This window comes from Lithobates pipiens, unplaced genomic scaffold (assembly GCF_037356315.1).
Source record: "Lithobates pipiens isolate NorthernLeopardFrog02 unplaced genomic scaffold, aLitPip1_a1.2 Scaffold_23, whole genome shotgun sequence".
NCBI lineage: Eukaryota > Metazoa > Chordata > Amphibia > Anura > Ranidae > Lithobates > Lithobates pipiens.
In genome coordinates, this window is record NW_027507785.1 from 331,079,216 (window position 1) to 331,103,279 (window position 24,064).

Genomic DNA, 24,064 nt, shown 5'->3' on the forward strand with positions numbered 1-24,064 from the left:
GTTCTAGTCAGTGGCTGCCAAGCAGGGAGGGAAAGTATTATTTCCCAGTCTTTTCACTTGGCAGGCTGCTGCTGGGCTCTGCCTTCCCTTCTCTGCGCATATACAGTATCTCACAAAAGTGAGTACACCCCTCACATTTTTGTAACTATTTTATCCTATCTTTTCATGTGACAACACTGAAGAAATGACACTTGTCTACAATGTAAAGTAGTGAGTGTACAGCTTGTATAACAGTGTAAATTTCCTGTCCCCTCAAAATAACTCAACACACAGCCATTAATGTCTAAACCACTGGCAACAAAAGTGAGTACACTCCTAAGTGAAAATGTCCAGATTGGGCCCAAAGCGTCAATATTTTGTGTGGCCACCATTTTCCAGCACTGCCTTAACCCGCTTGGGCATGGAGTTCACCAGAGCTTCACAGGTTGTCACTGGAGTCCTCTTCCCCCTCCCCCATGATGACATCACAGAGCTGGTGGATGTTGGAGATGTTACGCTCCTCCACCTTCCGTTTGAGGATGTCCCACAGATGCTCAATAGGGTTTAGGTCTGGAGACATGCTTGGCCAGTCCATCACCTTTATCCTCAGATTCTTTAGCAAGGCAGTGGTGGTGTTGGAGTTGTGTTTGGGGTGGTTATCATGTTGGAATACTGCCCTGCAGCCCAGTCTCCGAAAGGAGGGGCTCATGCTCTGTTTCAGTATGTCACAGTACATGTTGGCATTCATGGTCCCCTCAATGATCTGTAGCCCCCCAGTGCCGGCAGCACTCATGCAGCCCCAGACCATGACACTCCCACCACCATGCCTGACTGTAGACAAGACACACTTGTCTTTGTCCTCCTCACCTGGTTGCCCCCACACACGCTTGACACCATCTGAACCAAATAAGTTTATCTTGGTCTCATCAGACCACAGGACATGGTTCCAGTAATCCATCTCCTTAGTCTGCTTGTCTTCAGCAAACTGCAGGCTTTCTTGTGCATCATCTTTAGAAGAGGCTTCCTTCTGGGATGACAGCCATGCAGACCAATTTGATGCAGTGTGCGGCGTATGGTCTGAGCACTGACAGGCTGACCCCCCACCCCTACAACCTCTGCAGCAATGCTGGCAGCACTCATACGTCTATTTCCCAAAGACAATTTCTGGATATGACGCTGAGCACGTGCACTCAATTTCTTTGGTCGACCATGGCGAGGCCTGTTCTGAGTGGAACCTGTCCTGTTAATCTGCTGTATGGTCTTGGTCACCATGCTGCAGCACAGTTTCAGGGTCTTGGTAATCTTCTTATAGTCTAGGCCATCTTTATGTAAAGCAACATTTCTTTTTTTCCAAATGTTCAGAGAGTTCTTTGCCATGAGGTGCCATGTTGAACTTCCAGTGACCAGTATGGGAGAGTGAGAGCGATAACACCACATTTAACACACCTGCTCCCCATTCACACCTGAGACCTTGTAACACTAACAAGTCACATGACACCGGGGAGGGAAAATGGCTAATTGGGCCCAATTTGGACATTTTCACTTAGGGGTGTACTAACTTTTCTTGCCAGTGGTTTAGACATCAATGGCTGTGTACACTGTTATACAAGCTGTACACTCACTACTTTACATTGTAGCAAAGTATAATTTCTTCAGTGTTGTTACATGAAAAGGTATAAAATATTTACAAAAATGTGAGGGATGTACTCACTTTTGTGAGATACCGTAAATCAGGAGGGAGCTGTGCTCAGAGAGTTCCAGCCACGTGGGAGCATGAACAGGCTGACTGCTGCTATGAACCCGAGGGCTATGTCCCTCTCTGCCTTCCCTTCTCTGTGCATATAGATCAGAAGGGAGCTGTGCTCAGAAAGTTCCAGCCACAAGGGAGCAAGGACAGACTGACTGCTGCTTTAAACCTGGGGGCTCTGTCCCTCTCTGCTTTCAGCTGCCTTCTCATCCTGACTGCCCTCACTGTAGATCTCCTGTTGTGGAGTCTGCCAACATGCCTGAGGGTTGTTGAGACCTGTGGTCCCACAACACAGCCTGTTGTGTGGAAAGAACAGACACAGACAGTCGGCAAGAATTGGGAGAGGGCTTCTGTTCCTGATTCCAGCTAGGCTGCTATGAACCTGTGTCCTGGAGCCTTCCACATGTTGGGGGATTGCTGGGACTTGCAGTCCTCCCAGAAGATGTCAGCAATGGACTCTTTCCTTAGCAGGTATGCTGTGGAAGTACACAAGCCTGTAGTTAGGGATCAGCGACGCTGGGAAAAGACTGCACTTAATATTGAACTGTTGTCCTGTTTTTCTCATAATGCTGCACTATTACAGTAAAGCTTTTGAAATGTTTCCATACCTGGTCTGTAGTTACTTAAAGGGGTACATGGTGGTAATAGTAGCACAAGGCTGTGATGCACACACGAGGTGAAGTGCTCAGATGAAATTGCTAGGGGCAACAAGTACCAAAAGAAGGATGATATGACAGCCAGACAGCGGGAGGGCGGTACCAGCAGGGGTGATGGGTCTCATGTCCTATGTATATCTCATCATAGCCTACCTCCTGAGTGGTCAATGCCCCAGAAACTGCGACCGTACCCACATGGTGGAGACCTTAGGGACCCAGCCGTACAGTAAAGGAGAGTAAAGAGTTAATTATGCGCGTACATTGGGTGCGACAGTTCCTGCTCTGTCACTGGGTGGCAGAGTCAAGCTGGACTGGGGCAATGGGTCACTGCTCTGTGGTGTCTCCTTTAAAATGTCACATCCTGAGCAGGTGTGTGTATCCTGGGAGCAGGAGGCACCTGTATACAGCTTCAGGTTATGCTACAGAGACACCAGGGTGTATGGCTCACTTCTAAGTCAGGGTAACACCATAATGTTGAGGTCACATGAACGTGGCCCCGCCTGGTCCCGGACATTAGCGAGCGCCAACACCGGAGAGTCCGGGGAAAGCATGTGAACCCGGCGAGTCGGCCTCACCCACAACTAGCACCAGCAGTCAAAGACGTATGTTCACCATTACATACTGCTGGAAGATGTGAATAGGCATGTCCCAATGAGCCATGCTCTATAGGGACACTGACCTTCCAACCATACCCACCAAATAGCGCACTTTGCACAATTTCAAGACACTGAACTCTGAAAAGATGAGCTGGTTGTGATTTCTCCCCCAATATTCTTTTGTTCCGGTGTATGGAGAGGCAACGACCCACCACTGTCTGCTGAGAAATGGTGGAGGTAGGGTTGTAGACTCCCCATCACTCATCATGTGATCCAGAATGTTGGGTATAGTCAGATATGTAGGAATGGGCCATACATGTATCTGAAATTCAGGGAGGTCTATCCCATACAATACATAGGAGCAGAACAGGGGCCAATCCATTCCTACACAGATTGCTATGCAAAGAGGTCGCTGATCAGCTCGGGGGTTACCTGTGAACTGATGGGCGATCTTAGACGCCTTGTGAAAACGTCGTCCGTCTTTGCTGAGATTAAAGATCAGGTCGCTGTGATACGGGAAATAGCAGAGCCGCTCGTTCACAAGGTAGGTCAGTGTCCGGACTGTCTGAGTGTACGGATTATCTCTACAAGAAAGAAATGAGAAGAAAATGTCGGTGAGTTGGTTGGCTCCTCTCCTTAGATTGTAAACTCTTCGGGACAGGAATTACTAATCTTTATAGGCAGCATATTGACAGGACTGGTACCGGCTGATTGGCGAAAAGCCCACGTGGTACCAATATTAAAAAAAGGGCCGAGATATATTCCTGGAAACTACAGACCAGTCAGTCTAACATCGATAGTACGTAGACTATTGGAGGGAATGATAAGGGATTATATCCAAGAATTGGTGGATGAAAACAGTAACATTAGTAGTAGTCAGAATGGGTTTATGAAAAGTCGTTCTTGCCAAAACAATCTGTTAACATTCTATGAGGAAGTGAGCTGCCATCTACTGTAGATAAAGCTGGTGGATGTGGTGTATCTGGGTTTTCCAAAAGCATTTGATACAATCCCCCACAAATGCTTAATCTATGAATTGAGGTCTGTAGGCATGGACCATAGTGTATGTACCTGGATAGAAAACTTGTTACAGGGGCGTGTCCAAAAGGAGGTGATTAGGCATGGGCCGAACATCCCCCGGGTCGGTTTGCATCCAGAAAATGAGAACAGACCGAAAGTTTGCGCAAACAATTGAACACCGTTAAAGTCTATTGGACTCGAAACGTGAGAAATCAAAAGTGCTAATTTTAAAGGCTAATATGCAAGTTATTGTCCTTAAAAAGGGTTTGGGGACTCGGATCCTGCCCCAGGGGACATGGATCAATGCAAAACAAAGTTTTAAAAACGGCTGTTTTTTAGGGAGCAGTGATTTTAATGATGCTTAAAGTGAAAAAATAAAAGTGAAATATTGCTTTAAATATTGTGTTTATGTCTATAGTATACCTGTAAAGTGGTGCTGTTTCCCGTGCTTAGAACAGTCCCTGCACAAAATTACATTTTTAAAGGAATAAAAGTCATTCAAAACTGCTTGTGGCTTTAATGTAATGTCAGGTCCCAGCAATATGGATGAAAATCAGTGAGACAAACGGCATAGGTACCCCCCCACCCCCAGTTCATTAGCAGGCCCTTTGGGTCTTGTATGGATATTAAGGGGAACCCCGCTCCAAAACTAAAAAAAGAAAAGGCGTTGGGCCCCCAGGCCCTATATACTCTGAACAGCAGTATACAGGTGGTACAAACAAGACAGGGACTGTAGGTTTGTTCTTGTGTAGAATCTGTTTGTAATTTGGAACAGGTACATTTTGTAAGTGTAGCTCCAGCCAAAAAATCTATTTTAACCCTTTTTTGGAAAACATAGGGAAGGGTTATCACTAGGGTTGTGGAAATTAAAGATCAATTCCTCGATTAATCGTTAATTTTTTTTATCGATCAAAATTCTTTTGATCAGTACTCACCTCTCCGCCGGCTTCCGGGTCTTCAGGGAGTTCCGTCGGAGATCCGGTGACGTCACGTACATCAACGTCACCGGACTCCTCCCCCCCTTCCCCAAGTGCCTCCGTCTGCTAACGAAGGGAAGGGGGGAGGAGTCCGGTGAAGTCGAAGTTCTGATTGAACGTAACACGTACGGGGGAGGGGCTACGCATGACATCGCCCGCTGCTGCCCTACGGAACTAACACGATTGTCGGCTTTACATGTGTTTTTATCATCTTTATGTGAGTAGTTTGTGTGTGAACACAAAAATTAAATCTTATACTTAAGCGGTGAGCACTTAGATCTTTTCTTTCTACCCATGACCCGGCGTCCTTGCTGAGATCTAAGGAGACGCGAGAGAAGTTTATGGTCCCTGTTAACCCTTTTGATACCCGTTTGCATGACCACCTGTTTGCACAGGGGTCCATGACATAAGATGAGAGTGATTAGTTAGACCAGAGGTGGAGGGATTGTCACGCTACTGTGGGAAAAAAATTACTTACGTCAGTGCTACAGTGTGAATTTAAAACGTATTTGTGTGAACTGTGAAGTTAAGTCATGGATTGTGGAAACTATCTAGTGTCAGGTGATTGTATATAGTGTATACCACATTTACCACTGACTAATGCAGAGTTGCAATGCAAGGAGATTAGCTAAAAGTAGTTGGATCTGTATGTGCGTTATAATTAATCGAAATTAGTCGATTAATCGATGGGAAAAAAAACAATTAAATCGAACACAAAAATTTTAATCAGTAACAGCCTTAGTTATAACCCCTGTAACATTTGTTTTGCTGTCTGTGCCCCTGTTCAGAAGATTTCACCTCACTTTCTGTCCCAATGACAATTGGATTTTTAAAATTTGGGGTTTTTAAGGGAAACAAGGATTGATGATAAATCATTAGAGGAGACACCTTTTACCCATATTAACTCTTACAGGAGAGAATTTCCCTTCCTAGGGGTAGATTTCTTCTTCTCACTTCCTGTTGTCTCCTTTTGTTTGTAAATAGGAGTTGTTTGTAAGTCGGATGTTTGAAAGTAGGGGCCTGCCCTATATGCTCTCCAGAAAATTGGGCCTTAGGTGTTGGTGGTACCAGAACACTGTAATCTCTCACAGTTACTCTTGGTGGGCGCTGGAACGGGCCCTGCTGTGAAATATTATATCAAGAATTGTAATTACATGCCCCTGTTTGAACAGGGTCAGAAAAATTGGGATTTAGGCACTGGTGCTGGTGCCACAACACTGCAACCCCTCTCATATTCTGTTGTTGAGCGCAGAAACGAGCCCTGCCGTGAAATATTAGATTTAATAATTGCAATCGCGCGCTCCTGTTAAACAGGGGCAGACAAATTGGGCTTTAGGCACTGGTGCTAGTGCCCAGAACCAAAAAGGTTCTTAGAAGTTATCAACATGAACATTGAGGGGGAATAGGATAGTCACTCGGCATAACAGGATAATCAGTCAGCATCAGCATAGGCAGTCTTCAAGGGATCTCTCATTCATAAAAAAATTATACGGTTATATCAGCATCAGATGCTTGGTAGCTGGTGATCCAAGACTGATTCATTTTTAGGAAGATGAGCCAATCAACCAAGTCGGTGGACAGGCGCACTCTGTGATCAGTTACAAAGCCTCCAGCGGCACTGAATGTGTGTTCCGAAAGAACGCTGGATGCAGGACAGGCCAGTAGCTGAATTGCAAACTGTGCAAGCTCTGGCCAGTGATCCATCCTCAAGACCCAGTAACCCAGTGGATTTTCGGTTGGAAAAGTCTCCAAGTCTATTCTTGCCCCTAGGTATTCCTGCACCATGTACAACAGACGCTGGCGATGGTTGCTGGAACGGATCATACCTTGCGGACTATAAAATTGTCTGAACGCATCGGTCAGATGGCTACCTTCTCCACCGCTCCTTCAGTGACTGACCGATGCCTCAGCAACACGTTGTCCAGGACCAGGAACTTGTACCCTCACAGGCCCTGGAAACGCGTTGCACAAACCTTTCTTCAAGGCCTCCCGAAGTTGTCTCATCCTCTGCTCCTTCTGCGATGGATAAGTTCCACAACCTTACCCTTGTAACGTAGATCAAGAAGGGTTGCCAGTCAGTAGTGATCCCTCTCCTTGATCACACGAATCCGAGGGTCCTTTCGCAGGCTTTGCAGGATCAGGGAGGCCATGCAGCATAGGTTTGCTGAGGCATTCGATTCAGAGTCCTCTGGGTCACTAAGGATGACCTGATCCACAGCCACATCCTCCCAGCCACGTATAAGTCCATGGGTTTCTGGGGACTGTAAACGATCCCTTGGAGACTGCTGCTGATGCTGAGTGCTAGGCTCCACCTCCATGCTGACACAATTCTCCTCCTCTTCCTGTGAGATCGGCAGGTCCCCAGGAATACTGTCTGGATAAAGGGTGCCTTGAGAGGTGAGGAAGTCCTCCTCTTCCTCCCTCTGTTCTGCCTCAGGTGCCCTGTCCATTATTCCACGCAGCGTGTGCTCCAACAGGTAGACAAGAGGGACAGTATCACCAATGCATGCATTGTAACTGCTCACCATCCTCATGGCCTCCTCAAATTGCAGTTGCATCCTTTTTTTAAAGGTCAATTTTTATTTATTTTCATCACATAACAAACAAACAATTATACATACACATATATGGAGCGAACATCGCTTAGTCCAATATAAAATATAGCAAACTGGTATACATATGATGGGCATATAACAACGCGGTTATATCTCTGCTCTGTTCAACCACAAACTTTTAGTGATCAGGAGTTACCTTAAGTCTTTACGTGGCAGGTGGGATGGTACTCTCGGAGCTAACCCATGAGTCCCATATCTTTAAGAATTTTCTGGCTTTATATGTCAGCTTATATAGTGGAATAACATGGTTAACGGTGGTAAGCCAGAAGGCTATGGTGGGCGAGGATTGTGATTTCCAATTGATAGTTATCGTTTTTTTAGCGTAGAATAATACTATCCGCATAAAAGTTTGTACATTTTTAGAAATGCCCTCATCATCAACATATCCCAGTAAGCACCTCAGAGGATTACATATATTGGGTATTTGGGTCAGGGAGCTAATAAAGGCCGTGACCTCCGACCAAAACTTCCTGATCGGGCTGCACTCGCACATCATATGGAAGAATGTGCCATCAGCCATGCTGCATCTGGAGCATAATGCAGAGGGCAATTTGTTGAGTTTAAACAGTAAGGATGGTGTGAAGTAGGATCTATATAGCAGTTTGGTCTGTATGACCTTGTCCCAGGAAGAAATGACAGAGGGGACCTCGAGGGGAAGAATTTCCTGCCAGATGTCCTCCGTCAGTTCAGGGATGTCAGTTCTCCATTTGTTGGCTGTACTACTAAGCCTATAAGTTGTGGAGTGTAGTAGAGACCTATAATATGATGAGACTAGTTTAGTATGAGAGGGATCCGTCAGTAACTGCTCTAGTGGAGATAATTGAACAGATATGTTACGCAGGCCAAACTGCGTAGCTGCTGTGTGGCGTATCTGCAAATAAAGGAAATAGGCCGTGTGTGGTAGCTGATAATCTTGGCGAAATTCCTCAAATGTTCGGAACCAGTTTTCTGAAAACAAATGCATTATTGTTTTCACCCCTTTTTTCGACCAGAATCCCCCATCAGTCCTGTGGGAGAATTCCTGTAGATTTGGGTTTCCCCATAGCGGAGTGTTTGGCGAGTAGGTTTTGCGCTCAGTTGGTGGCAACATTTTAGTTAGTTTAAAAATCCATAGGGTCATTGCAAGGATGGATGGTGGTGCCCTCCCTCCCTCTTAGGGACATGCGGTGAATCAAGTATTGGAGGGACTCATAGAAGGTGAATATTGCTGCTTCCAGGGCCGTGGTCGCATTGTTAGCTTCTGGGTAAAACCAGCAATGCGCGTGTATCAGCTGCAAGGCTATATATTAGGTTTGAAGGCATGGTAATGCAAGCCCTCCTTCCATTACTGGTAGCTGTAGGATATTCTTAGCAATCCTAACTGCTCCCCCTTCCAAATAAATGTGGTTTGGACCGAGTCTATTTCCTTAAATTTGACTTTTGTAACATATACTGGTGAATTACGCAAGATGTATAGGAATCGTGGCAAGAAAATCATTTTAAAAATGTTTATCCTACCTGATAGGGTCAGAGGGAGGCTAGTCTACGTCTTTAACGTGGAGGGAGGTAATGTTATCTTCGTGTCCTGATCTATCATAAATAGAAGGGATTTGTCCCAGTTAACCTGGAACCTGGAGAAGTGGCCAAACCTCTGGATAATCTCCAGCAGGGCTGGGAGAGACGATTGGGGGTCCAACAAGTATATAAACATGTCACCAGCATAGAGAGACAATTTCTCTTCTAGACCCCCAATCGTCAGTCCATCCACTTCCCCACTGGCTCTTATCAGTGCCGCCAGAGGTTCTATTGCTAATGCAAACAATAGCAGTGACAGGAGGCATCCCTGTCTGGTACCTCTCTTTATCAGAAAGGAACCAGACACAGAAGCATTCACCTTCAATCTAGCGGTGAGCTTCAGATAGTCGTTGAACCCATCTTATAAAGGTTCTACCGAACCCGAATTTTGACTTCCAGCAGATATGGCCATTCAACCGATTCGAATGCTTTCTGTGCATTTAAGTCCAACCCGGCTCTGGATCCTACTTTATCATGAGCGGCTTGGAGATTGGTAAACAGTCTCCGTAGGTTGATAGGGGTTGATCGCCCCGGGATGAACCCAGTCTGGTCCGCTCCAATAATAGCAGTGATGACTGTATTCAATCTCCAGGCGAGCACCTTGGCTAGAATCTTGACATCTTAATTAATAAGCGATATCGGTCTGTACGATTCGCAGAGTAGGTGGTCTTTATGGGGTTTGGGAATGAGGACAATTAATGCCTCTGACATAGAGGGCGGCAACTGTCCTGTTTTAATAGCGAAGGTGTATACTTTAAGTGAGGTATTAGTATGTCTCTGAATTGCATATACCATTTTATAGGGAATCCATACAATCCAGGCGTTTTGTTCCTGGCAAAGGATTGTATGGCTTCCCCAATCTCTTCTTCCATCAGGGGGTCATCTAAGAGTGAGGCCTGTGCGTCTTGAAGTCTTGGTAGGGAGATTTCAGCTAAATAGTCGTCCAATTCAACAATGGTATAGTGGGCTCTAGTAGTATATAGTGAGGAATAAAACCTGACAAATGCATCCACTATCTCATTGTTTTGTTACAACACTACTCCCTCCAAATTTTTAATTCTTGGGATGTTGCATGGCTGATGATCAGGTCTAGATAGATAGGCCAGTAACCAACTATTTTTATCACCAAACTCTTAGCCCTTGTACACACGGTCGGACATTCCGACAACAAAATGATTTTTTCCAACGGATTTTATCCGAAAGTGGTGTTGCATACACACGGTCGGACAAACTTGTCGGAAAATCCGATCGTTCAGAACGTGATGACGTTCGTTCGTTGCGGCGGGACTACGTTCGGGCTAGTAGCCAATAGCTTTGGTATCGTAATTTGATCTGAGCATGCGTGGCACTTTGTCCGATCGGAATTCTCCACAAACAATCGGACAAAGTCTGATCGGATCATGTTGTCGGAAAATTTTATATCCAGCTCTCAAACTTTGTTGGTCAGACATTCCGACGGAAAAAGTCAGATGGGGCCCACACACAGTCGGATTATCCGACAACGCGGTCCGATTGGACATTTTCCGTCGGAATTTCTGACCGTGTGTAAAAGGGCGAAGAGTCGTTGGTTCTGATACAGCAACTTCTTCTGGGTGCATTCTAAGAGGACTGTCAGGTCACCTTGAGGCGTGGTGACAGATGCACACCGTAGGGATCAGGAGTGCACCGCAAGGTTGTGGACCCTACGGCTGACTGCTGCAGATGGGAGACAGATCCCACTGGGGTTAGAGCGTAAGATTCCCTGGGGCGCGGAGTCTAAGAGCCAGCAGGTGTTCACCAGCGCCTCTAGTGGTGAGGATGGACTTGGCTGCAATTGGCTCCAGGTCGCGACCCCCAGGGTCCCCCAGCCCCTACCCACAGTAGGCAACAGGAGGATAGGGATAGAGAGGGACAAAGCCAAGGTCGGGGCCACAAGCAGACAGGAATAGTCAGGGACACGCCAAAAGGTCAGGATCACAGGCAAACAGGGATAGTCAAGGACACACCAAAGTCGGTAACGGAAAACAACAGAAGAGCACACGGCAGGTAACAGGAAGTTAACACACAAAGGTTGATCAGCAGGGTTGGCCTGCAGTGCACAGGTTAATATAGAGCTCTCTGATAGGAGCTAGGGTGGAGTCATGCAAGAGGATGGATTACAAAAGCAGTCAGGTGAGGCTCGGCTGGTCTCTAGAGATGAACACATGGAAACAGGTAAGCAGACCAACTCTATTGCATAACCATGACAAGGACCAAGTCCAGTTCTCTGGACTTGTATTTCCAGGTAGCATGTGTCCCAGGGGTGAGGGCCGTGGAACAGTTGGCCTTCGCCACCCTAAGATCCCCTTCCATCAATCTAGACTTGTCCAATTGCCGCAGCAAAATCGCTGTGAGTGGTGGCTTTAAAAAGCATCCTAGGTCATCGGGACGGAGGCGCTTTGTCGGTTAATTATCCAGTAAGATTTCATTTCGGCTACACTTTGGTCCACAACGTCCTGGTCAGCCAGCCACAAAGGGCTTAGTCTCCACCTCCTATAGGAGGTGGGAGGGCCCAAGGCGAGGTCCACTATCAAAGGGGAATGGTCAGACACCACCCTGGGGAGGTATTTAGCCTCAGACACTCTGTTTAGCAGGTCGGATGAGACCAGACACAGATCAATCTGAGAAAAAGTACAGTGTGTTTCAGACTGACACGAGTACTCCCTCCCATCCGCATGCTTGCACCTCTAGGCCTCCACCAGATCAAATTGTGTTAGAAAGGAACACAGTTGTGGGGGACGTTGTGGAACATTTGAACCTATCAATAGAATTGTCGAGTACCGTGTTAAAGTCACCCGCTATCAACAGAGGGCCCTCCGCTATCACCAGTATGGAGCTCATCACCCCTTCAAAGAATAGTCTGGTGAAGGGTGGTGGGGCATATAAGCTAGTTACCATGTAGGGCTTGCCCAAGAGTTCAAGTACAACAATGACAAAGCAGCCATTAGGGTCAATTTTGATATGTTTAATAGTGATAGGTGCTGATTTAGCTATAAGGATTGATGTGCCCCTGGCATATGTGGAATATGTGGAGTGTATAGCGTAAGCAATTTTCGCTCTCTTTAGGGCCATTACCCTTGATCCCTGGAGGAGGTTTCCTGGAGGAGGACTACATGCGGGTTATGTCTTGCCAGATATTCAAACATCAGTGAACGTTTCACTTTGGAGTTAAAGAGGGATTCCACCTACAAAAAAAATATTAAAAGCCAGCAGCTATAAATACTACAGCTGCTGACTTTTAATAAATGGACACTCACCTGTCCCGGGGTTCCAGCGATGCTGGCAGCTGAGGCCGATCGATCGCTCGGCTCTCGGCTGCTGCCGTCACTATTCTAGGTGAGGGAATCAGGAAGTGAAGCGAATCGGCTTCACTTCCCGGTTCCCTACTGCGCGAGTCGCGCAGCGCAATAGGAATTGTCCGCGCTGTCTCTGAGACCCGTGTGTGTTCCAGCAGACAGCGCGGCAGGGCAGGAAATGACAGACTCCCACGGGAGTCTATGCCCGGAAGTGGGTGTAAATACCTGTCTTTGACAGGTATCTCCACCCCCCTCCCCCCTGAAAGGTGCCAATTGTGACACCGGAGGGGGGGAGGGATCCGATCAGCGGAGGTTCCACTTTAGGGTGGAACCCCGCTTTAAGCCCCGGAACATTCCATGATACTACATGTATTCTAGACATGTGTGTGGATAAATTATAGCTGGTGGAGCCCATTTCTCAGGGCCCGCTGGGAGCCTCCCCATCTTGGGGTCCAGCGCACCACGAGAAATGCACCAGAATGTAGTCATCCTAAACATATGAAATAACAGCGCATTAATCAGAGCTAGCGGTGCTGTATCATTTAGGTCTATGAGACCATTAGTCACATGTATATATACTTGTGAATACCAGTATTGCATATGGGAAGCAGCAACAGTAAAAAAAAAAAAAAAAAAAACATAACAAAAAGTCCCCCAACATTCCCACCCTCTGTAACCCTCCCGGCTCCCACACCCCAACATATGAGAGCTTTGTTCCCATAGCCAGAATTGGCAGGCAGGAGGGCCATGGCACAAACCCTCAACCAACAAACCCGAGGAACGTGTAAAGGTCCACAGCCCTGGGATTCCATCCGCACAATATGAGTATGTGTGGTAACCCTGAGCCTGAAAAAACACAATGTCAAAAAGTAGCCGGAGACAGGAGAAGAAAAAATGATGATGATTAACAAGGAGAATGGCATAGTGATAACTGTCCTCCAAAAGCGAAAATGGGTGTACATTCTGCATCAAAGGATTTGGGGCTTAATCTCCCATTGCAACTGTGAAGAGATGGGGGGAGGAACTGAAGGGATAAAAATAACTAGGACATCTTTCTTTTCCTTCACCCCTGATTGTTTCTTGTCAGGAGAGGATGGCACATAGCAGAGGTGTCCCAACTAGCCATAAAGAAAGGGGAACATTAACGGGGAGGAGATCTCCTGTTTTGGTTCCTGTGATCTGAATGCCCCAGGGTGTCGCCCAGTGGGACGCCTCCTTGGGATCCGTAAAGAAATAGGCCTTGCCCTGGTAAATGATTCGTAAGCATGCAGGATACAGCATCCCATATGGTAGATCAGGGTTCATCAACCCCCGTCCCCGGCCCACTACCGGGCCGTGGCCCTTCTGCAAGTGGGCCGCGGGTGCGGGCGGCCGTAAGATACATGCTGGGCTACCGGCATGAGAGTGCTTGGTGGATGGAAGAAGCGAGCGGGCGGGAGGGCAAGCAGAGATGATATCATCTCTCTCCATCCCCTCTGCATTACCGCTCTTCCGCCCTCAAAGGCAGTGTCGGAGGTGCAGCGGGGAGCAGAGAGATGACATCATCTCATACTGCCTGCCCCGCATCGCTGGTTTCCTGCGGCTCCTCGGTGTGTGAAAACTTAGATTCCTTGTTCAACGGTGCAGATTGCCTGCCCCCCTCCGGACAGCTAATCAGGAATGGCAGAAGGGTGGAGCCAGAGACTTACAGCAAAAGGAGACCTGCACCCTCCCTCTGCCAGGTGAGACTAGATGCAGCATGAGGAGAGAGACCCTGCAACATCCAGAGGGGCGATCCCACAGAGATGTGATGTCATCAGTGACAGGTGAGCTGTGTGTGAGAGTACAGGTGAGGTGTGCTGGGCCTTGTAGTTCACCCCCTCAGCTGTCTGCCTGACATACCACAAGGGGCACTCCACTCACTCCGCATCTGGTGACAGGCAACGTGGCAATCCACATCTTGTGGCAGGCAGTGTGGCAGGTGATGCGGCAAGTGACATTCCGCATCTGGTGGCAGGCAGTGTGGCAAGTGACTATGCACAGCTGGTAGCAGGCGACAGTGGCAAATGACACACTCAGGGCTCCCACTGATTCTACAGTATGGTGAGTTGAACTATTTCATTTATTAATACAATGTAATAATAGAAATAAATGCGCTTCAATCACCCTGACACCATAGCAAGTATGGTGCCGTGATGATTGAATCACTAACACCAGCCATTGCCCACGAAAAATCGTGAACCCCCCCCCCGGTCCTTGGCACAATTTTCATCCACACAGCCTGTCCCCAGTGCCAAAAAGGTTGGGGACCACTGTGGTAGATGGAGCTCTCGCAGCCTGCATTTGATGGCTAAAAAGGTGTCTCTTTGCTTTTGTGTTGCTACTGAGAAATCCAGGAAGATGGTGATTCCATTGCCCTTAAAGGAGATTTTGCGCTTCTCCCGGGCTGCTCTGAGAACAGCTTCCCTGTCCCTGAAATGGAGCAATTTAATGATCATGGCACGTGGTGAGGCCCCAGGTGGCAGGGGTCATGTGGGGATTTTATGCACTCGTTCAATGGCGAATACTGGCGAGAAGGCATTTGCGCCAAACACATTGGTCAGCCATTTTTCTATAAATGCCTCCGGCGTTTTGCCTTCAGCCCCCTCTATGAACCCCAAAAAGCGTAAATTATTTCTCCTTAAATGGTCCTCCATGTCAGTGAGCTTATCGGTGGTATAATCATGAGCCTGCTGCAGCTCCCTCACAGATCCCTGAAAAGGACGTGTCTCATCCTCTAGTGCACCAATGTGTTGTTCAGCATTTGTCACTCTGTGGCGGAGGGTATGGATATCATGCTTCAAGAAAGAGAAGCACGGAATAGGGACCAAAGGGACTAGGGAGTGCTGGGCATGACAGGGTGACTGAGGGACATGGAGGGTTAACAATGTAGTAGGTGGAGCGGAGTGAAAAGTTAAGTGAATGAAGTGTGTTTGAAAGGAAGGAGAGGAGCCAATTAAAAAGGAGGGGAGGAGCGGAAGAAGACCATTCGGAGTTCGGGAGACGACAGAGGAGGCAGTTTTTCTACTGCTCCTCTACCATGGCCGACCTGGACGGGATCTTTGCACAGCTGCGGCGGAAGTACAGGGAGCGGACTGGTTGCGGGAGCGTGTCGGGGACCTGGAGGACAAGGCACCGGCCGGCGGGGAGGAAGGTGAGGCGCCACAGTGCGCGTGGAGGGCGCGTTTTTCGCCAGGGCCTGCACCTCGGCCACTTTGTGTGAGTTGGAGCCCGGGCTAAGACCGATCGCTTCCCCCGGCGAAGCGGATGGTACACAGCTCTCCCTGGTCTGGGCGGTTAACGCGCCGCCGACCGGCGGGGGGCGAGGCTTCGGACCGTCATGGCGCCGGTGCCGCGCGGACCTACATCATGTGGCTAGTGGGGGTGCGGGAGACTCGGGACATGGCCACCCCGGGGGCAGTAGCGGGGGGGAGTTCTGGACTGAGGAAGGGAACGGACAAGGGGCGGGGCAATGCGGGGGGGTGCAGGCTCCGAAGATGGCGGATGTGGCCGGAAGAGAACCGCCAAGGTGCCTGGCAGGGCTGGTTCCGGACGCCAGCATGTCAGGGGCGGTCTGGATGCAAGGGCACAGCGTGCTGCGACTGGAAGCAAGGAGGCGACGAGATGCTCCTCGCCCAGGGGGGTGGCGGCGTCCCTGGCGCAAACCGAGGAAGACAGGTCGGAAGGAGAGCTTTCGCAGGATGAGGATCTTCAACCCACGGCGCAGGAGAGTGGCGGTGCGGCTGTCGGCAGGGCTCCAGTTCGGCCGGGTAAGTCGCATGAACCTTTACTTTTGACGGACGCTTTGCGGGATTTGCTAGGGGTGGTGCAGGGGGGGTTCAGGGGCCCCGGAGTCGCAGAGCGGTAAGGAGATGGTGGTAATGGGCAAGTCTCGGCATTGTTCTGCTATATGGACGCAATTGGGGAGGCTTATCGGGTGTATGGGGGGGTGGCCTGGCTGCGCTACGACGAGCAGTTCAGGAAGCGGAAGCCGTGAGTTCGGAGCTGCGCTGGGACCACAAGGACATCAGCCTCTGAATGAGGCTTATGTCTGCGGCTCGGACTCCGCCTCCGTTTCTTCAGGGAGGGGCCGTCCTCAGGGCTGCCGGCCGGAAAGAAGTGGGGAGTGTGCTGGCCCTTTAACAAGGGGGCTTGTAAGTTCGAGGGAGCGTGCAGGTTCAACACCAATCCTCAGGGGGCGGCAGCGCCCACGCACTGTCCCGATGTTTTAAAAAGGGGAAGCGTTCCGGCGACGTTGCTCACAAAAGGGATGATGCCGGGGAACCTGGAAAGGATGCTTCCTTTCCTAAGTAAGTATCCCGACAGTGGGGCGACGCGGGGTTGGTCTCGGGGTTTAGGGACGGGTTCAGGATTCCTTGTTCGTTGGCGGAGGTTCCGCCAGTGGCTCGGAACTTGCGATCAGCTCTGCAACACCCGGGGGTGGTGGACGAAAAATAAGGCAAGGAGGTGGCGTTGGGACATATGGGGGGGCCTTTTGAGGCGCAACCGTGGGGCGATCTGGTGGTGACCCTGCTGGGGGTGGTCCCTAAGAAAGAGCCGGGGAAATTTCGCCTGATCCATCACTTGTCCTTTCCCAAAGGGGGGTCGGTCAACGACTTCATCGACCTGGATGCGTGTACGGTCTCTTACACGTCGTTTGATGCGGCGGTGAGGTGGGTCAGGCGTTATGGGCGCGGAGCCCTAATGGCCAAGGCGGATGTTTCGTCTGCTACCGGTTCACCCGAACAGCTTCCGGCTGTTGGGGTGCCATTGGCGGGGCAAGTTTTACGTGGATAAATGCCTGCCTATGGGCTTTTCCATTTCCTGTGCCTATTTTGAGGCATTCAGCTCATTTTTGGAGTGGGTGGTGAGAGATGTTTCAGGCCTGGAGTCGGTCATCCATTATTTGGACGACTTTCTGTGCGTGGGCCCACCTGCCTCCGGTGTGTGTGCGATTCTTCTGTCCAAGTTGCAGCACATTGCAGGCAGGTTCGGGGTACCGTTGGACAAGACAGAGGGACCAGTTACGGAGTTGAGTTTTTTGGGGATAGTGATTGATTCAAGGGCAATGGAGTGTCGATTGCCCGAGAATAAATTGCTGGATCTGCAGAGGGAGCTTGCGGAGATTCAGGGGCGGCAGAAGGTCCAGCTGAGGGCCTTGCAGTCCTTGCTGGGCAAGCTGAATTTCGCTTGTCGGATCATCCCCATGGGGCAGGTGTTCTGCCGACGGCTGTCAGCGGCCACGGCCGGGGTGACTGTACCCACCCATTTTGTTCGTTTGCGGAAGGAACACAAGGAAGACTTGCTGGCATGGCATGAATTTTTGGCCTCTTATAACGGGCGGGCCATGTGGATGTCGGGGCCAGTGAGCAATTTTGATGTGGAATTGGTCACTGACGCTGCAGGGTCGCCGGGTTATGGGGCTTTTTTTTTTGGTTCCGTTGGAGCGCAGAACCTTGGCCGCGGTCCTGGGGGGAGGCGGGGTTTTTGGGCAACCTGGTTTTGCTCTAACTCTTTCCGGTGGTGTTGGCTTTGGAGCTGTGGGGGGAGGATTGTCACAATCTGAAGTTGCGCATTAATTGCGACAACATGGGGGTTGTGCAGGTTATCAACCGTATGACAGCTTCATCACCCCCAGTCATTCGGCTTCTGCGGCAGCTGGTGTTTCGGTGTTTGCGTCTGAATGTTTACGTGTATGCAGTACACATACCTGGGGTGGAGAATTCATTGGCTGACTCGCTCTCTCGTTTTCAGTGGGACAAGTTCAGGGAGCTGGAGCCGAGAGCGGAGGAGTCGGGGGATCCTTGCCCCAGGTGGATGTGGGAGCTGCCCTTGGAGTCACCGCAGGTTGGATCCGGAGGTCGTTGAGTGAGTCTACGTGGGCGGCCTACTCCAGGGTGTGGGCGGAATGGTTGGAATTCGTCCAGGAGGTCGGGGTGGCTGGTCGGGGCTCCGACCAGCGCTGGTTGGTGCTGTATTGGGTGGCTCGGAATATGGAAATGAGGTTAGCGCCTGCGTCGATTGACCGTAAGTTGGCAGGGTTGGCCTTTTTATTCAAGCTATGGGGTGAATCGGATGGAACTAAGGATTTTTGGGTGCGGCAAACCTTGAAGGGGTATAGGAGGCAACGGAAGTGTCGGGACGCACATAGGCCGGTCACGTTTGATAACTTAGTGGCGATTTGTGCTTGGCTTGGGGCAGTCTGTGCTTCCGCTTACGAGGCGCTACTGTTTGCAGCGGCTTTTTCTTTGGCATTTAAGATTGGGGAGTTGGTGTGCCAGTCTAAGCGGGTAGCCGGGGGGTTGTTGGATCAAGATGTACAGGTGGCTGGTGATCGGGTGAGTATTCAGCTGCAGAAGTAAAAAACTGATCAGCTCGGCAGGGGAGCGGTATTTGCACTGTTTGCCTTGCCGGGTTTGTCGGTGTGCCCGGTGGCTGCGGTATGGGCATTTAGGGCAGTGCGGCCGGAGGGGGCGGGGCCTTTCTTTCGGCATGTGGATGGCTTGTTTCTTTCCAGGTTTCAATTTGTGCCGGTTTTTCGACGGTGCCTGCAGGAGTTGGGTTTGGATGGCCGGGAGTACGCGTTGCACTCCTTCCAGATGTGGGTTGGATGAGGCGATTGTTCACCGGATCGGGCGTTGGGAATCTAGGAGATTCCGTTCTTTAGTCCGGACGCAGTGGATCCTGGAGTAACTGGGGGTATGGCCAGGGGGTGTTGGGAGCCAGTTCGGTACTTACAGGTATTTAAGTTGGTTGGTTGGTTGTTATGTGTTGTGTTTTTTCGTTCCAGATGGAGGCTCCACACACCTCGTTTGGATCCTAGGGCACTCCTACGTGTGCTGGGGAGCCAGGAGAGGTGATGCAAGGCCGGCAGGCAGGCAACTGGGGATTTCCAGGTGGGAGGCTTGTTTGATGTGGTTGGGATTCCCGGGGATGCAGTGGGAGCGAGTGATGAGGGAGGTCAAGCGCTTTGCTCTGAGAGACAGGCCCCCGGATGTGTTAGTCTTTCATGCAGGGGGAAATGACCTGGGGATACGAAAGGTGAAGGACATTCTGGCGGCTATTAAGGCGAATGTTTTGTGCCTGCGTGTCCGTTACCCGGCCACCATCTTGGTTTGGTCGGACATTGTGGCCAGAACGGTGTGGAGGTGGGCTAGGTCTGTGGACAGCATAAACAAGCCCAGGATCAGGGTTAACAAGGTGGTGGGGAGATTTGTAATGCAGAATGGTGTGATCGTTGTGCGGCATCGGGAGCTGGAGGTCAATGTAGGGCTCTATCTGCGGAAGGATGGTGTTCATTTATCCGACGTGGAGATAGACCTGTGGTCCTTGGGTCTGCAGGAGGGCATACAAAGGCTGTTCGGGTGTGGGGTTGCCCTTAAGGTTGAGGTAGTCACCCTTTTGGGCTGTGGCTGTGTTTCTGGTGGTTTCTGATGGTAGACGGTTACTCAGAAGGGATCTGAGGGTGTGGGGGGCTCATCAAAAGATCGGCCCCTCTGGGTATTCCGGAACGGTGGATGGAATACGGTTATGTTCACTGACGGAAGTTGTCTCCGACCGGTCACAGGTGGAGGCCTTGGAAAAGTTGGTCATGTGTACCGCAGTGAGTTGGTGTTGGTTTAACCACTTTCAGACCGGACCAATTTGCTGGTCAAAGACCAGACCACTTTTTGCGATTCGGCACTGCGTCGCTTTAACTGACAATTGCGCGGTCGTGCGACGTGGCTCCCAAACAAAATTGACGTCCTTTTTTTCCCACAAATAGAGCTTTCTTTTGGTGGTATTTTATCACCCCTGCGGTTTTTATTTTTTGCGCTATAAACAAAAATAGAGCGACAATTTTGAAAAAAAACGCATTATTTTTTACTTTTTGTTATAATAAATATCCCCCAAAAATATATAAAAAATATTTTTTTTCCCTCAGTTTAGGCCGATATGTATTCTTCTACATATTTTTGGTAAAAAAAATCGCAATAAGCGATTATTGATTGGTTTGCGCAAAAGTTATAGCGTTTACAAAATAGGGATAGTTTTATAGCATTTTTATTAATAATTTTTAATTATTTTTTTTTTACTAGTAATGGCGGCGATCTGCGATTTTTATTGTGACTGCGACATTGTGGGGGACCCATCGGACATTTTTTACACATTTTTGGGACCATTGTCATTTATACAGTAATCACTGCTATATAAATGCAGTGATTCCTGTGTAAATGACACCAGTGGGTGGCAGTGTAGGGGTTAAGTGTTCCTAGGGGTGTGTTACTAACTGTGGGGGGGTTGGGCTTTCATTTAGTGTACACTGATCTCTGCTCCAATCACATGGAGCAGAGATCAGCATCACTAGTTGCTAGGCAGAATGGAAAAATGTTGTTTACACGGCATTTCCTCCATTCGGCCGCTCCGTGAGAGGATCGCGGGTCCCGCGACCGGACTCACGGGGGTCCCGACCAGCGCGCTCCCGATGGCAGGGCGGCATCGAATATTGGACGTACCTGTACGCCAATATGCCTGCCCGTGCCATTCTGTCGACGTACATCGTCGTGCGCTGGTCGGGAAGTGGTTAAGTGGGGTCACTGTCAGAGATCACCAGAATGGGCATTTTATGTTGTTGATGTTAAAGTTATTTATATATATTTATATATTTATTATATATATACAAGTTTATTGGAGTGAGTTTTATTTTGTGTTTAATAAAGGCTGTTGTGGCCAGTTTACTCCAATTAAAGGTGTGGTCTCATTTCTAAGGGTAAGGTACTTGGCAAAAGTACAAAAGGGGGAACATTCAGGCTACACTAGTCAGGATAGCTCTGTCTTAATAATGTTGATTTGTGAAGTGAGAGATGCATGGCTATGTTGGATAGCTTCCATAATCTGGGCCAGAGATTGCTCCGCAGGGCCTGCGTCAGCCCTGCTTGTATTGGGGGTGGCAGGATCAGTGTCTTCAGCCGGGGAGAATAATAAAGGGTCTCTAGTAGGGGGGATCTCTGTGACTCACCCTTCCCTTGGAGCTGTTTCCATATTGTGGATGTAGAGGCCAGCTGGCGCTGTGTGTTTGTAGCATGCTGGCCGGCGCCATCTTGCTTTGGTCCACATGGCGGAAATAGCGGCTCGATTCCCGGGGCTTCCTCCACCGGTGGTCCGTATTTGACCATCTCCCAATGTGCTCAGTGCTCCTTGGATGCTGTGGGGGTAGATGGGACCCCTGGATGGCTGCTGGATTAGCAGGATCGGTGCAGGATGTGTGCGGCACTGACGGAGCTCAGGCTGAACACGTCCTCACATCCCGGTTGCTGGCCAAAAAAAAAAGAAGAAAGCCAAGCTCCCCTGACCCTGTCCTGGTGCCATACTCGCACAGGTACTTGCTGATGGCCCTCTGCTGTGTGTGCAGCCGCTGCAGCATTGTCAACATTGAGTTCCACCTGGTGGGCATGTCACAGATGAGACGGTTCTTGGGCAGGTTGCATTCCTTTTGAAGGTCAGCCAGCTGAGCACTGGCATTATATGACCGGCGGAAATTCCCACAGACTTTCCTGGCCTGCCTCAGGATATCCTGTAGGCCCGGGTACCTGCCAAGAACCGCCGCACCACCAAATTAAGGACGTGAGTCAAACAGGGCACATGGGTGAAGTGTCCCTGTCAGAGGGCGGAGAGGATGTTGGTGCTATTGTCGCAAACCGCCATTCCTGGCTGAAGCTGGCGTGGCTTCAACCACCTCTGAGCCTGCCCCTTCAGAGCTGACAGAATCTCTGCCCCAGTATGACTCCTGTCAACCAAGCAGACCAACTCAAGCATCTTTCCCAGCTGCCAGCAGGGTTACCCAGTGCGCCGTGAAAGAAAGGTAACGTCCCTGTCCATGCCTGCTGGACCATGAGTCAGCTGTCCAACGAGGCCAAGACATTGCTTTCCACATGTCAGTAGAGAGCCGGAATTGCCTTACAAGAAAAAAATTGGCGTTTGGGAACCTGCCACTGAGGTACCACACAGTCCACAAATTCTCGAAAGGGGGCAGAGTCTACCAGCTGAAAAGGCAGCAGTTGGAGTGCTAGCAATTTAGCCAAACTAGCATTCAGCCACTGAGCATGTGGATGGCTGGGACCGAATTTCTTTCGCCGGTTTAGCAACTGGAGTAGGGAAATTTGCCTGCTACAAATGGACGTTGGCGTAGCGATAGCAGATTGCCCGCAAGTACTTGGTACACCTCATTCTACACCTTCATTCCTGTCAGTGCTGGTTTCTGAGAGGACTGAAGGTATAGTGAGGTTGGAGATCCCAGCTGATGAGGAGCAAGGAGAGGTCCGCCTTGTTCTTTGGTGTGGGTCTTTTAAGTACTGTTGCCAACAGACTGCATGGGAGCTCGACATATGTCTGGTCAAGCATGTGGTGCCCAAGCGGCTGCTGTTTTGGCCACGCTTGATACGCTTCAGACATATGTTGCAAACAGCAACAGTGCGATCTGCTGCACGCGTCTCAAAAAGGCCAACACCAAGGAAGTTTTGGAAAAAACGTGCAGAGTCAGCAGCGCCCTGCACATGTGGAGCTCTGTGGTGTGATGCAGTCGGTTGGCTGCCCATAAGCTGGCCCCTGGAGGGCATCCTGCCTCTTTGGAGATGTGCCTCCTCCTTCTCTCTTCTATCAGGCACCCACGTAGAGTCAGTGACCTCATAATCCCCTCCTTCCTCACCACTGGAGAAAACCTGGAAGTATGCTGCAGCTGGGGGAACATGACTGCCAGATTCTTGTTCTTCTTAGGCCCCCCCTCTTCTCTCTGGGCTCATGTTACTGCCTTCATCCTCAACCTGGGTACCATCATCAGAGCCTCCTGCAGCATGTACCCTACACTGTGGTCGAACAGTTCGGGGGACTCCTCAGGGCATGATGGTGGGGCTAGGGAAGGAGTGACTAATAACATTGAGCCGATGGAAGAGGCTGCTTTGGCAGCTGCATTGGCAGACAAGGTACCCTGAGCCTGGGTGACAGAGGATGAGGAGGATGAGGACGGCTTGGTCATCTACTCTACCAACTGCATGTTGTGGCTCAACACGGCCAGCTCCCGAAAAAAAGGACAGGCGTGCCCCACGGCCACGTGCTTTGGATGCACCGTGTCCACGAGCAGCACTGTTTTCTGTAGACACAGAGACGGCTCGCAATCTTTTAGTGGCCTGTGAGCGGCCGTCTGCCTCTCCTTGGTGGCCTTCCAGACATACTGTACAATTATATTAGCAAAACAACGCCTGAAGTTTACTAAAAACAGTACACCAGGAATAGCCTACAGTAAGGTATAGGCTTGGCTAGACTACAATGCAGTGGATATATATTTTATGAACTGCAGCTCAGTGAGTCACCTGCCTGGCTGAAAGTGTCTTTGAACGCGCACTCAGACAAAGGCCTAGTCAGGTATAGGCTTGGCTAGACTATATATACAAGCCTGTATATATATATATATATATATATATATATATATATATATATATATAATAGGATTTTTATATACAGCTTACCTGTAAAATCCTTTTCTTGACAGTACATCACGGGACACAGGGCTCCCGCCCCTCTTGGGTTTTACGTGGTTTCATATTGCTTTGCTA

The 24,064-nt window shown here is 49.6% G+C and overlaps 1 protein-coding gene and 1 long non-coding RNA gene across 2 annotated transcripts in view; one reads left to right on the forward strand and one right to left on the reverse strand.

Moving 5' to 3' along the window:
- The window catches only part of LOC143926703 (uncharacterized), a 125,238-nt gene that overhangs the window by 47,460 nt on the left and 53,714 nt on the right, over positions 1-24,064 (forward strand). The gene's annotated exons all lie outside the window — the stretch shown is intronic.
- Positions 1-24,064, reverse strand: part of LOC143926783 (cytochrome P450 4B1-like) — a 110,690-nt gene that overhangs the window by 38,101 nt on the left and 48,525 nt on the right. Inside the window, exon 7 of the mRNA XM_077450830.1 lies at positions 3,411-3,562. Within this exon, the coding sequence (XP_077306956.1) occupies positions 3,411-3,562 (152 nt within the window). The remainder of the gene's footprint in view (positions 1-3,410; positions 3,563-24,064) is intronic.